This window comes from Lampetra fluviatilis, chromosome 40 (assembly GCF_964198595.1).
Source record: "Lampetra fluviatilis chromosome 40, kcLamFluv1.1, whole genome shotgun sequence".
Lineage (NCBI taxonomy): Eukaryota > Metazoa > Chordata > Hyperoartia > Petromyzontiformes > Petromyzontidae > Lampetra > Lampetra fluviatilis.
The window spans coordinates 3,177,779-3,191,122 of record NC_136314.1 but is presented as its reverse complement, the minus strand read 5'-3'; the positions used below and the strand labels follow the sequence as shown (position 1 = coordinate 3,191,122).

Below are 13,344 nucleotides of genomic sequence, written 5' to 3'. Positions count from 1 at the left end.
ACTGGGGCTTCTGTTGTGAATGGAACAGCTGTTGGCGGGATGGCCAGGCGGTGTGTACAATGGCTTTAAAAGGGCCTTCTCTGTGAATGGCTAACAGCCACTCACTCACCACACTCGCATTGCCCACAAGGCTGTTTAAGCAGTACAATCCACACCACTGTGCCGTCTTCTCGGATGGAAATGTGGTAAGCACGAACACGAAATAATTCGTCTAAGAATCCGGAGATAAACTAAATGGCGTGCCTCATTGGAACTAACTTGCTTTTATTTATTCAAGAAAATGCATAAGCAGGACTCCAATCTGCGTGTCCACGTATAACACAGATCATCCGCACCTAGTTTACACAACAAAGGCTCATTCCTAACAGCGTGCTTCAGCCGCACCGAACCTCACAAAAATAATATTCAGGGCCTACCTTGGCTCCTCCCACCCTCAACCAGTATATATACAAATACTGTTTTTTGGAATCTCTCTCACTTGATAAAGCTATCGTGCTGTGACGGTTCCACCTGAAGACGGAAGCTTGTGTTGCCTCTGAAACGTCGTGATTTTAATTTAATTTTACTTTTATTAATTTAAATTTTTTACCTACGTGACTTTACCGAAAAAACCTAAGAATATGAATCCTTGCAGTCACGAAAGCTTCAAATCTAGAACAGATCTATATCGGTGCGTCAGACTATTGCCTTCGCGGGCCGAGATTTTCCAGCGGCATTTGTACATGGAGTGTGCACGTCAACACCGTCTGGCAATCCGGCCACATTTGTTGAAACAGCCTAGACTCGGGTCCAGAGTTTGCTTGGCTCAAACGAAATTCTGCTTGAAAATAACGTTCTGCAAAGCATATAGGCTGACAGCCTTAAGTGATCTAATTATATATGTGTACAAAACAGAGCAGTGTTCTGATTGTATTTGCCTTGTACCCCCGATGTGCCATAGTAACCGGCAATGACTCTCACAGTCATTACTCCGAGTGCATTCGAGTTATTTCACTTGCGCTGTTTCTATTGGACCGAGGCGCACGACCGAGTCCCCTTAAGGTAACACAAAATGGGTTGGCCTCTTCGACAAGCCGAGGCTTGACATTTGTGTTTGACAGGTCCCGAGTGTTAAGAAAACAGCCGTGATATTTTGTTGTTGCGAGCGATGGGATTGGCCGGCCTTCCCCTGGAGAACAGTGCAGGGTTGCATGCTGGGGGATCCTGCCGAGCGTGTGAGCTCGTTGTACGACAAACACAGAAAAATATCCCCCATATATAGCCTTTAACACACTGGCGGAGGGCAAGCGCTGTCAGCGAGCACCTATTAAGGCCGGCACGGTACACAAGCCAGGGGAGGTGTGTAACCGGCACCAGACCTGGCCACCTTTGTCTCCCCAGTGCTGATGTTTACACACCGTGCCAAGGTTCTCATTTAAGGCCGAGTCGACTCAGAGGAGGCCCAGGACCGGTTCATATTGTTCGCCATGGACACTGGCCGTGAGCAGCGGGAATCGAACTCGGCTCGCCTGCCTGTCACAGCGGATCGGCAGACGTCTCGAAGCTCGCCGTGACATTGTTGTCTCGAATTCAACCTCGAGGCGTGAACCTCGCCTTGGCAGTTGGCCAACTCGAGCGGAGGAGCGCGGAGCCACTTTGCCGAAATAAATTAAATCAATCGCTTTCACTTCCATATTCAGCCATGCAAAATAAAATGTCACTCGGCCGCACGGGGGTGGGGGGAGGGGGGCTCCGCAGTAATTGCCCCGCAAGTCTTTACGTTGAAAGCAGCGGCATTGGTGCGTTTGAACACGCAATGGCGTGGAACGATTTTTGTCATTTTGAGGCCCATCAGCAGAGTTGGATGTGCCAAACAAACACCGCTTGTCCACAATAGAGTTTTTTTTGGGGTTAGATCGCGTCAATATATAAATGTGTAGTTAAACCCGCCACGACCCGACACAGTCAACTAGTAACGGTTGTCACGTCAACAGAACGTGGCCAATTCGTCACTAGTACAGCAATAACCGGTGTGTTGGAGAGCCAAGCCACAACATTTACAATCTGAGTACGTTTCGTCAATAATTACAACTAGCTATGTGCTGTACTAGTAAGGAATTGGCACGTTCTGTTTACGTGACAACCCTTACTAGTTGGCTGTGTCGGGTGGTGGCGGGTTTTAACGACACATTCATATATTTACGCGATCGAACCCAAAAAAACCTCTGTTGTGGATGATATTGGTCGCGAAAATCTCCTTCGTGTTAAACAAACATCGCTTGGTTTACCGAAGGTTACCGGTTAGTGCCCCCTCTGTGTCTCTTTAGTTTTTGCGCCGTCTGAGTTCACTCCTTGCCATCGATGGGGTCGTTTCCCTCGTGAGCAAGGCGTGTCCACAGCCGCGCCTGTTCATGAAGCGTGAGAGTTAGCGGAGTGAGAGACAGAGAGAGAGAGACAGAATCAGACGGCAGAGCAAAGTGACACGCGCACGGCTGATTGTGGTCGATGCATCCAAGTGTGCAAACAATGCAAGAAAGCGCATTGGGCGGTCGGGGTTTATTTCAAATGATTCGGGCAGGTTCAAGAATAGCTTGGCTTTTGCTCGTTTTCCCATCCCCCCCCCCGCTCAAGCACCAATGCGGGTACAGTGTCGGCCAAAAAACACTTTCAGGCAGAGCGGTGCGGTTTTCTCTACACCCCCCCCTCGCCTCCACCCCCCCCCAACCCCAATTCGTGTCACGGGAGCTTGAACAATAACTTGACTGTTGCATCGTCGGCCTAGAAGGGCAGGAAGAAGAGAGCAAGACGTTGAGGTTTTTCTTGAAACAAAAGAAAGTTACAAAAAAAGTTTGGGAAACGTTTGTTGTTTCCTTTGAGTCAACATTCGGAAAAGCCAGCGGCGGGGAGTTTCTGGACTGTCGCGGACAAAAAAAAAGTCCTCGCTAGTGATTCATTTGTTTGCTTTCTTGTGTTTTTAATAGCGGAATGTTTGAAGCAAAGCCACAATGCAGCACGATGCAAGCGTCGTCGGGGCTGACAAAGGGCCTGAGTATGAAGTGAGCAGTGGAACGTAGTTGGCGTTCTTCCAGAGGGCACAACTGTACACTTGGTGAGCCATTTGGAGGCAATAATAATAATAATACCAATTACAAAACCCCATTTGCAGGATGCATTCACGACGTCCTTTTACGCAGCGTGCTCCTTTCCTTGTTTTTGTATTCATACGAACGCTTTGCTGATGGTGTGAACTAACTTGCGTGTCACGGTACAGTCGTAACATCGGTGAACATCGCAAACACTTTTTTTAGAACGATAATTATTTTTTTGCAGAAGAACCTCTCCAGCGACGAGTGGTGGGACGACTCCACTCGTCCCCACGGGCGAGTGTCGTTGCGAGTAATCACACATCGCCACACGCTTATTAAAAGTCGACGCGCCTTCAAAAAAGTTATGGTGGTGGGGGGGGAGGACATTTATCCGTTCAGCTCCGAGTCAGTGGTGGAAATTATACATTCCCATGGCAAGGGCCGGTTGATGTGTAGGGACTCCTCTACTTACGAACGAGTTAGGTTCCAGACGTGTGTTCGTAAGTCGATTTGTTCGTAAGTCCAACTTTACTCCTGTCGATTGTAAAAGTGTTGCACGGCGTGGCTTTAAAAGTTGTATTATCTCCTGTAGATGTAGATGCCACTGGTAGATGCTACCACCGACATCTATTGCGCCACGGCTGAACTTACGTCTCTTGGTCCGAATAGGCAACTGGACATATGGACAGATTTGTTCTTATCTCTGAAAGTTCGTGAGTCGATTGTTCGTAAGTAGAGGAGTCGATGTGTAAGACAACCACTGTTTACTGCACCCACAAAGTGGTACTTTATTTACTGGCCTGGAAGGATGATAGGATGGCAGCATGACAGACTGGCAAGAAATCCGTGTGTTGTATGCCACACTTGGTTCACCGATGGGTTATTATAAAGCCGTATTAATCACGCTAAATCACTTCCTTTGTAAAGCCACAGACGGATGAACGCCTCCCCGCGTCCTGTTGGTCGTGCAGATCGTTGAGCTATCGTTTGTGGCCAGGTGGCTTCTGAAAAAGAGCTGTATAGCTCAGTAGGTCTTACCTGCTAAAATTGGCCATACTTTATCACCCTGGTTAGTGCGGCTTGGTGATCAAAACCAGTTCCGATGTCACTCACCACTCATGTTAGCCACGGTCGGGAATCGAACTCGGCTCGCCTGCTTAATGCTACATAGCACAGTGCACTAACCCCACAGGAAATGAAAATTAAGGAAGCCAAAGACCTTTATGCCCCCATGTGTCTGTATCGTATGCAGGAGGTCGTGGGTTCAATCCCGACTCTGATGCATATACATCTGGACTTTGCGTGTCTCTCTCCCCGTGGTCGCGTGGATTTTTATCCGGGTCCTCCGGTTTTTCCCTCCACATTTAGAATCAACGCGTGTTTAGATTATTTTGCTGCAGGACATTTCCGCATGATAAGCCACTTAGTTGAACTATCATTTTTTGGCCAGGTCACTTCTGAAATAGATGCTAAATATTCTTGCTTATTTTGGTAAAGTCACATAGAAGGGAAATAATAAATTAATAAAAATAAAACGTAATAAGATCAAATTCTCACGACGTTTTGGCCACAACGCAAACAGCCGTCCTCAGGTGAAGAACAGGGCTGTCAGAAAGATGACTCATTAGGACGCTGTCTTTCCGACAGCCCTGTTCTTCACCTGAGGATGGCTGCTTGTGTTGTGGCCGAAACGTCGTGAGAATTTTATCTTATTATGTTATTTTTTTATTATTTCCCTTCTACGTGACTTTACCAAAACAACCAAGAATATGAATCCATGCAGTCACAAAAGCTTTAAATCGAAAGATGCTAAATAGTTCAGTGGGCCTTACCTGCTAAAATTGACCATACATCATCATCCTGGTGAGTGCGACTTGGTGAGTGGGAAGGGGAAACCCATAACCAGTTCCGATGTCACTCCCCGCTCGCGTTCGCCACGGTCTGGAAACCAACTCGGGTTTCATGCTTCATAGTACTTAGAAGAATGCACTAAACCCCACAGGAAAGTATAATTAAGGAACCCATAGACCTTTAAGCCCCCGTGTGTCTGTGTTGATAATTATTCTTTAACACAGAAACGCCTCGCTGAATTTCAAAGGCTTTTTTTTGTTCAGGTGAGTTTTCTTTGAAGTGGTCACTTGTGCTTTTGTTTGGTCAAATCTGATTTATTTTTACGGGAGGGATGAAGTAACTCTTCCTCCCTCCCGTAAAACTACCATGAGAAAAAAAATCAACACATGCAAAAGGGATACAACTCTCAAACGCCTGTTATATAAACACGATAGTCTATCCACAACCTTTAATTCTAGATTTGCCATACTCCCGTCTACAGGCCCTGTAGGTGGTTGCGTCCTGAATTTAGTAGGTTGACTGTAAATTAAGATGCATTTATAGTGTTTTCGTATTCTGTGCTAATGTAAAGAAAAAGTCAACGTGAACATTTCTCACTTGAGCATTGAGGAATGAATCCCCTGTTTGTTATGGAAATTACACATTCCTATGGCGGGGTCCGAGTTTATCCAAAGGACAATGACTATTGACTTGTCTACAAAGTGGTACTATTTTATGGACACCAGTGGATGATGATTTTAACTTGCAACCTTCCAAAACGGAGGCACTCGCTCCACCTCTGAGCCACCCGGCCATTTCAATGGTTTCTTTCGTACTCAATTAACATGACGTCACAAATTAATGATTGATCGTGCAACTCTTATTGGCATCCTTCCACTCATCCGCTCGGTTTGATGTAACTTCCCAATGTCATCGCCCGTGTCCTGCGAGAGGCAGGTACGGTTTGCTAAATAACACGATGCGCTGTTGAAACATCTTCCGTTCCAATATCACAAATCCCGCGGTGCCATATCTCCCACTCCCATCTGGACACAGTCGGGGTTCTCGGGTTTTAATTCAACTATGGCCTCGAGGTAATGGACTGGGTGCATGCTGGGGGGGATGGGGGGGATGACGGGTGGGGAGAGACATTATAAAAGTCTGCTCATTTGCCTGGCTGTAAATAGCGAGATAATGGCTCGTGTGTACAGGCCACTGCATGCAGGGCTTTAGGAAACATTTGAAACGTGACCAGCAATTACCGAATTACCCGCAATGTCCATATGCAGACAATTACCAGGGCCGCACACTCCTGCGCTGAGCTGAGACAATTGCCCTTCGTGGAGAGACATGTCTTTGGGGTGGCCATTCGTCTCCATTCGGTGACAATGGTGGAAATTCCCCATTCCTATGGTGGGTGCCCGTATATCCAAATGATAACCAACCACTGTTGACATCCCGCACACAAATGCAAACCCATTTCATTGACGCCGGAGAGATCACGGGGGTTGAACACACACTCATCCCCAAACGGTATTTGAACTCGCAAAACCTTCCAACTCTGGGTCAAGTGCTCTGACCACAGTGTCACCTTGCCGGATGTTGTGAATAAACACGTGCGAGCAATACGTGGATATATGTTAACAGAAATATACAAAGACAAAGACGCTCCGTATAGCCTGAACAGACTGTTGGGGCAAGTGCTGCGAGCGGGCACCTATGTAGGCCGGCACAGCAAACGAGGGGGTGGGTAGCCAGCATGACACCCGGCTGCCTTTGTCTCCCTAGCGACGATGCTTCTACACACCGCACCATGTACTTATTTGAGGCTGTGTCGACCTAGGGGAGGCCCAGGACCGGTTCAGACAATCGTGACTGGTATTCGCCGTGAGCGGGAATCGGACACGTGTCGCCAGGTTTGCAGCACAGCGCGCTAACCGCTACACATTTATAGACACAGATATATATGCTAAAGATGAGTGCTGAAAGACACGCAAATGAACGTATCAGATGCGAGCATTCGTAACGAAACATCCTGCGACACGCGCCACCCTCGTGGTTACGTTACGCACGTACTCCGCGAGCCGTAGACACGTTGTACTGCGAGTACCACGGCCTGACAAGCAGCCAAGGCACACACGTAGCAAGGCAGCGCCGCTTGCTTGATAAGGGTTCATCCCACGCCCGCCATGAGAAATAAACCTTCCCTGGACTTTGAGCAAGAGTGAGTTTGAATTCTGCCGAGTGCACGGATCGAATGAGCATCGAATAGATTACGCAGTATACTGTAATGGCATTTCATCATATATCGGATGATGAAACCTGATCGTCATCATCTCTTTCATAGTCATCTCTTTCATCGCTGCTTACGCAAGCATGCCAAGCCCACTCAGACTGCGATTTAGCTCTGATGGCCCGCACAGAGCCCCGTGAATCATTTAAACAGCATGACTCTAAAGACGTGGCTTCAATACATTAGCTTCCTAAGGAATTAGGTCCAAGTTTAGAAGCTATAACTCTGGCTGCAAACTTTTTTTTTACATAATTGGGAGCTAACCTATGAGCATGCTTTATGTTGCTGGTCTGAAAGTGATTTTGTAATAGAGCCCTCGTTCTTATGACCACGTGTCATGTGTTACTCTGATTATCGTAGTTGTTTCTCTGAATCTACATCAGCCATACGAAAGAAGAGTACCACGTGTGCGTGTGTCTGTGTGTGTGTCTGTGCGTGTGTCTGTGCGTGTGTGTGTCTGTGTGCGTGTCTGTGCGCGTGTCTGTGCGCGTGTGTGTCTGTGTGCGTGTCTGTGCGTGTGTCTGTGTGTGTGTCTGTGCTCACGGCTAACACCAGTGACGATTATCTGAACCGGTCCTGGGCCACCCCCATGTCGACTCAGCCTCAAATGAGTACCCGGTGCGGTGTGCTCACATCGCCACTCGGGGGGGTCTTTGTCTTTGCCACACAGCGCTAGACTTTGTACAATTCAGAGCGTGCGTATATGCACGTGTACACTCACACACATCCGCATGCTGAGCCGAACTTCGAGCATTTCTAAACATCAAGTCTTGCCCTCATAAACACAGGGTGTTTATGAGTGCAGGACGCACAATGCTTATGCAAATCTATAACAATGTGGATGTGTACGTGTCCGGGGCACGTGCGTGCCTCCCGCAGTTGGGAGCGGTGGCGTCGTTGAATATCGCCCTGTGCAACTAACGAGACCAACAACAGTTTATTTAAACCGGCCCTGGGCCTCCCCTAGGTCGACTCAGCAGTAAATCACTACACGGGGGCTGTGTGTAAGCATCAGCACCGCACCTCCGATGAGCACTGGGGAGACAAAAGCGGCTGGGCGTGGTGCTGGCCATCCACCACCCCTCGTGTGCCATGCCAGCATTCATACGTGTTCACGAACAGCGCTTACCCCTAGAGCATGCTAAAGGCTACACGGGGCATCTTTGTATTTGTGTCAGGGGTGAGTGGGAATCGTTGCGGAGTTGTTGACGCACTGCTTAACATGTGCTTTAGGTTCACTTCTCATCCACAGAGAAAACCAGTGGCACATCATATCTGATCATCTCTTGAACCTCTCAATAAATATATATGAAATAAAATACTTGTTTAGTCAGGAAAAGTCACACTGGGACTCAAGACTCATTTTTTTCAGGGGGGTCCTGTCAAGCTTTTTGTTTTCCCAGTAGGGGGCGATGTTGCTGCTCTGTCATCCCAATTCATTAATATGCAGGTCATGTTTGTCAGTATTCGGACTGTTGGTAAACACCAATGACGTCGTATGTTCTTGATTTGTTCAGCTATTTGGGAGGAAACCAGATTAAACCGCTGGACATGTTTGCATCCTCCCCTTGATCTGCATGGGTGGACGTACACACTCCACACAGCAAGGCATCCGAGGTGGGAATTTAACCCACCTCTCCGGGAATTGGCATCTGTGTTTCGGGTGGCAGTTATTGACTCATACCGAGACCTGGTCAGCGGTATTGAGTCGAACTGTATTACAGTTTTGAGAGACTTAGGCTGGCTGAGAATACGTCTTGGGGGATTGGGCTGTTGGAAAGGTGGCATCCCTCCCGTCGCTGCATCCTGTTTAATTCAATTGTGCTTTGTGTGTGCACGCTTGCTTCATCCGTGCCTGTGTGCATGGTAGTGTAGCGGTTAGCGCGCTGCGGTACGAAGCCGAACCACCCGAGTTCGATTCCCGCTCACGGCCAGCACCAGTAATGATTATCTGAACTGGTTCTGGGCCTCCCCTAGGTTGACTCAGCCTCAAATTAGTACCTGGTGCGATGTGTAAACATCGCCACTGGGGAGGCAAAAGCGGTCAGGCGTGGTGCTGGCCACCCATCCCCTCGTGTGCTGTGCCGTCCTTCATAGGTGCTCGCTAACAGCATTTGTCCCATCATTCTGTTAAGGCTATACGGGGGGTCTTTGTCTTTATTTGTAACTGCTACACTCAACATTAAATAATGACCTCCTGCTGTGTCCACAAACATACGCGTCGGGGAGACAAAGGTGGGCGGGTGTGCACGCTGGGCACGTCGCACCTAAATCGTCTACAGGGTAAGACTAAACATATACTGGAGGCTAATCTTGATCCCATAAGTTGTTTGGACTCGTGCAAGAGGCAGCGCGCGTGGTTCTTTGGTAGTTGTGTTGTAAAAGATGAGCAACGTGATGAACCAATCTGCACTATTAAACCAGGTGAAATCCGATTGAGGATCATTATCCTCTTTCGCAAGGGACAGACAGACTTGCAGGCAGCCTCGGCGTGACCACAGCCATACTCTCGTCAGAAGCACAATATTTATTTATACTGCAGGACGAGGCCGATGAGCTTCATACAGTAGTTCTTTTTTCTCAAAGATGTCAGGTCAGAAGGTTACAAGAATAATACAAAACACGATAGGAGTGCAAAGTATAGGAAACTAAACAACAAACAAATACAACTCATAGTAGTAGGTTTTTACCCTTTCAACTGGTACAACATAAGCAGTCAAAATGCATTTTGACTGCTTGTGTTGTGGTTATTGCAAACATGATGCCTTGTATAAAGGTGTCAGTTTTTGTACCAGTTGAAAGGGTAAAAACCTACTACTATATTTTGCCACTGGCAAAGGAGGTCTCATAGTGTAAATACAACTCATCCACGCTTTAACTAACCAGGTAAGGCCCACTGAGCTGTACGGCTCATTTTGCAGAAGCGACCTGGCCACAAATGATAGGTCAACGAAGTGGCTCATCACGTGGACAGTCACAGCAGCAAAATGATCGCAATAATCCAAACGCATGTTTCTAAATGTGTAATGGGAACAAACAAACAATAACATACCGGAGTGACCCGCGCGTGCTGTATGTGCATGTGCTCGTGTGTCAACGCGCAATTGTCTGCCGAGTGTTGTGAGCAGCGGTCTGTGCAAGTGGCACGACACAGTGGCGAGGCTTGTGCCGGCGGGACGCAGAGTTCCCAGAGACAAGGGACCTCGTGTGAAGAAGCCCGGCCAGAGGGCAAGTGAGCTCATGCGACGGCACAACAAGCCCCGAGCAAAGTGAAAGCTCTGCTGCCCTCGTAACGTTGAAGTCTTCAGTGGTCGCACAACACGGCAAGCAAAGCTCAAGCTGCGATTAATGAGGCCCGTTGTAAGAGCCATATAATGATCGTGTGTGTCTGTGTGTTTCTGTGTGTGTGAGCGACAGTGCAGCGGTTAGCGCGCTGCGCTTCGAACCCGGCGACCCGAGTTCGATTCCCGCTCGCGGCCAACACCGGTGACCAATATCTGAAACGGTCCTGGGCGTCCCCTAGGTCGACTCGACCTCAAATGAGTACTTAGTGCGGCGTGTTACACATCGCCACTCGAGAGACAAAAGCGGTGAGGCGTGGGGCCAGCCACCCACTCACCTCGTGTGCCGTTCCGGCCTTCATGGGTGCTCACTAACCGCACTTGCTCTAAAAGTCTGTTAAGGCTCTACGGGGCGATATGCGTGTTTGTAGGATTCTGCAGATGCTATAACGCACTCGAATTTTCTTATCCATTTCCATTCATTGGTGGCGCACAAAAGCAAAAGCTGGGATGAATATAAGCCCAGAATTAAGGACCGGATTTGAAGTAGGGGGAACGTGTGCAGCTGTGTCTTTTGTGTGTGGATCTGGGGAGCGGTGGTGCCGCAGCTGCTTCACGCAATGTCCTACGAACGCAGAGATAAACTGGAGTTCAATTCCAAACGTCGGTGACCGGTGATATCGCAACGTGTCCTGAAACCTCAAGTGCGATCCATCCACTCAGTCTTAAACGAGACACTCGTGCGGTGTGTAAAGCAGCGGACCTGGAGAGAACCAAAGGTGGCAAGGAAATGGTGCTGGCCACACCACCACCCCCACCCACCCCCTCGCTCATGTTTGCATTAATGTTGAACTCAAATCGTGTCGGCAATAATAGGTGTTCGCTAACAGCGCAGGGGTCTGTACGGATCGTTGTGTTCTCTATATGCGCTTGTGGGTACATTTATCTCGTGCTTGTGTGATATTAGCATATTTATGACTTCGGATGCAGAGTCTGTTTGTGCATTCATATTAATGGCTATTGATGGGCAATACACGCTCACTTCACGTGCAGTATAACAACACAATTTGCATATGTAAAGATATTTGCATGTATCTACATAAATAGGAACCGTAAAGACACGCGCTGAGCAAGCGGCTTACAGGGGTAGAGAGAGAGAGAGCTCGTGAGCACAGCGGGCGTGAGTGGTGGCAGTTCGCAGCAAACAACATTTACACACAGATCATGGAAACAATGCACAGTGTCTCACCTGCTCAAACCAGGCTCGGAGCGAGGTTCGTATCTGGCCCTAAGCCAGTGGTGAAAATCCCCCCGATTCCTATGGTGGCGACCAGTCATGGACATTGAGAGTCACCCACCCCCAACTTGTAAAGTGTTGCTCAATATTTTATTATTATTGAATCCGGAATCGATCTCCGGTGGTGATCTGGATCGATCTGCCCCAAAACCAGGATTTAAACTCACAATTCGTCCACTTGTGAGCCCCTTGCTCTCGAACCAAAAATGCCAAGCGAAAACAAAGCTACGAACACGACAAAGGTTCCGCAGCTTCACGCGTGTATATACAACGATTCTTATCGCCCACAAAGCCTCTTCAGGTTGTTGGGGGCAAGTGCCATTAGCGAGCAACCACTGAAGGTCAGCACACAACATGCATGGGCTGCGTGGACAGCCTCAACCCCCAAAGACCTGTTTACACGCCATACCAGGTACTCATTTAGGGCTGAGTTGACCTCGGTATGGCCCACGACCAATTCGGATATTCACCGCTGATGACGACTTATCAGCAGGAATCGAACTCAGATCACTGGGGTTCCTATCAGCGCATGCTAACCACGACAACTACAGTTCCCCCACACGTATACAAACAAAGACAAAGGTCCCCCGTATTGAATTAGCCGACTGTTACGGGCAAGTAATGTTAGCGAGCACCTATGAAGGCCGGCACGGCACGCGAGGAGTGGCCAGCACCACGCCCGTCCGCCTTTGTCTCCCCAGCGGCGATGTGTACACACTGCAACCAGCTACTCATTTGAGTCTGAGTCGACGCAGGGGAGGCCCGGCACCGGTTCAGATAATCGTCACCGGTGTTGGGAATCGAACTCGGGTCACCGAAATTAACGCGTAAAAACGCACGCGCGCGCGCGTCCACAGAGGGCACGCCGGCGAAACTGCGCGGCGGCTCGGTCTCGTGTCTTCCCGGCTGGAACTCACCGCCGTTGCACTCCTTCCTGAGCGCAAGCCTCCGACGCCTTCCCTTCGCAGAGACGCTCACGTCCTCCCGCCCGTTCATCGCCAGGCTCCGCGCCGCCGCCGCGGACTCTGACTGCATCGCCTCTCTCGCGTCCGCAGCGGCTCAACGCGGACAGAGCGCGACTCAAACAGCACAAGTCCCCCAGCAGCCGTTGTGCTCCTCGCAAGCAGCGACTATCCCGTGCGCGACGCTGCTGTGAGCTTCCAGCGTGCGGCGGTGGGTGGGGTGGATGCCTCTTATCTCCCCCTCGTCCGGCGCAGTCCTTCCTTTGTTTTAAAGTTTGGTGTCATGATCTCCCTGCTGCTGCTGCTGCAAAAGTCCAGCATCTGCATCTCCCAGCGGATACAAACTTGGGTCACCCGACTCTCCCCCCCCTCTCCGCCGCCCGACCTGTGCCACAGTTACACTTAGAGAGAGAAAGCCAGGGAGAAGTGAGTGAGTGAGCGAGAGAGAGAGAGGAAAATAAACATACAGTACAACGGCAGTGGACACAAAAGGAGCGAGTAGTTTGTTGGCAGGAGGCGGAGGGAGGAGGAGGGAGGGAGGGCTTAGAGGAAGGCTCGGGGATTGGGGTGGGAGGGATATGGGTTACAGAGAGGATGTGCGATGTGTGTGTGTTTG

The 13,344-nt window shown here is 49.3% G+C and overlaps 1 protein-coding gene across 1 annotated transcript in view; it reads right to left on the bottom strand.

Annotated features, from left to right (window-relative positions):
- LOC144946120 (FYVE, RhoGEF and PH domain-containing protein 1-like) overlaps positions 1–13,130 on the bottom strand; it is a 121,980-nt gene extending 108,850 nt beyond the window's left edge. Inside the window, exon 1 of the mRNA XM_078874875.1 lies at positions 12,684–13,130. Coding sequence (XP_078731001.1) covers positions 12,684–12,801 — 118 coding nt within the window. The 5' untranslated portion in view covers positions 12,802–13,130. The remainder of the gene's footprint in view (positions 1–12,683) is intronic.
- Positions 13,131–13,344: the final 214 nt, after the last annotated feature.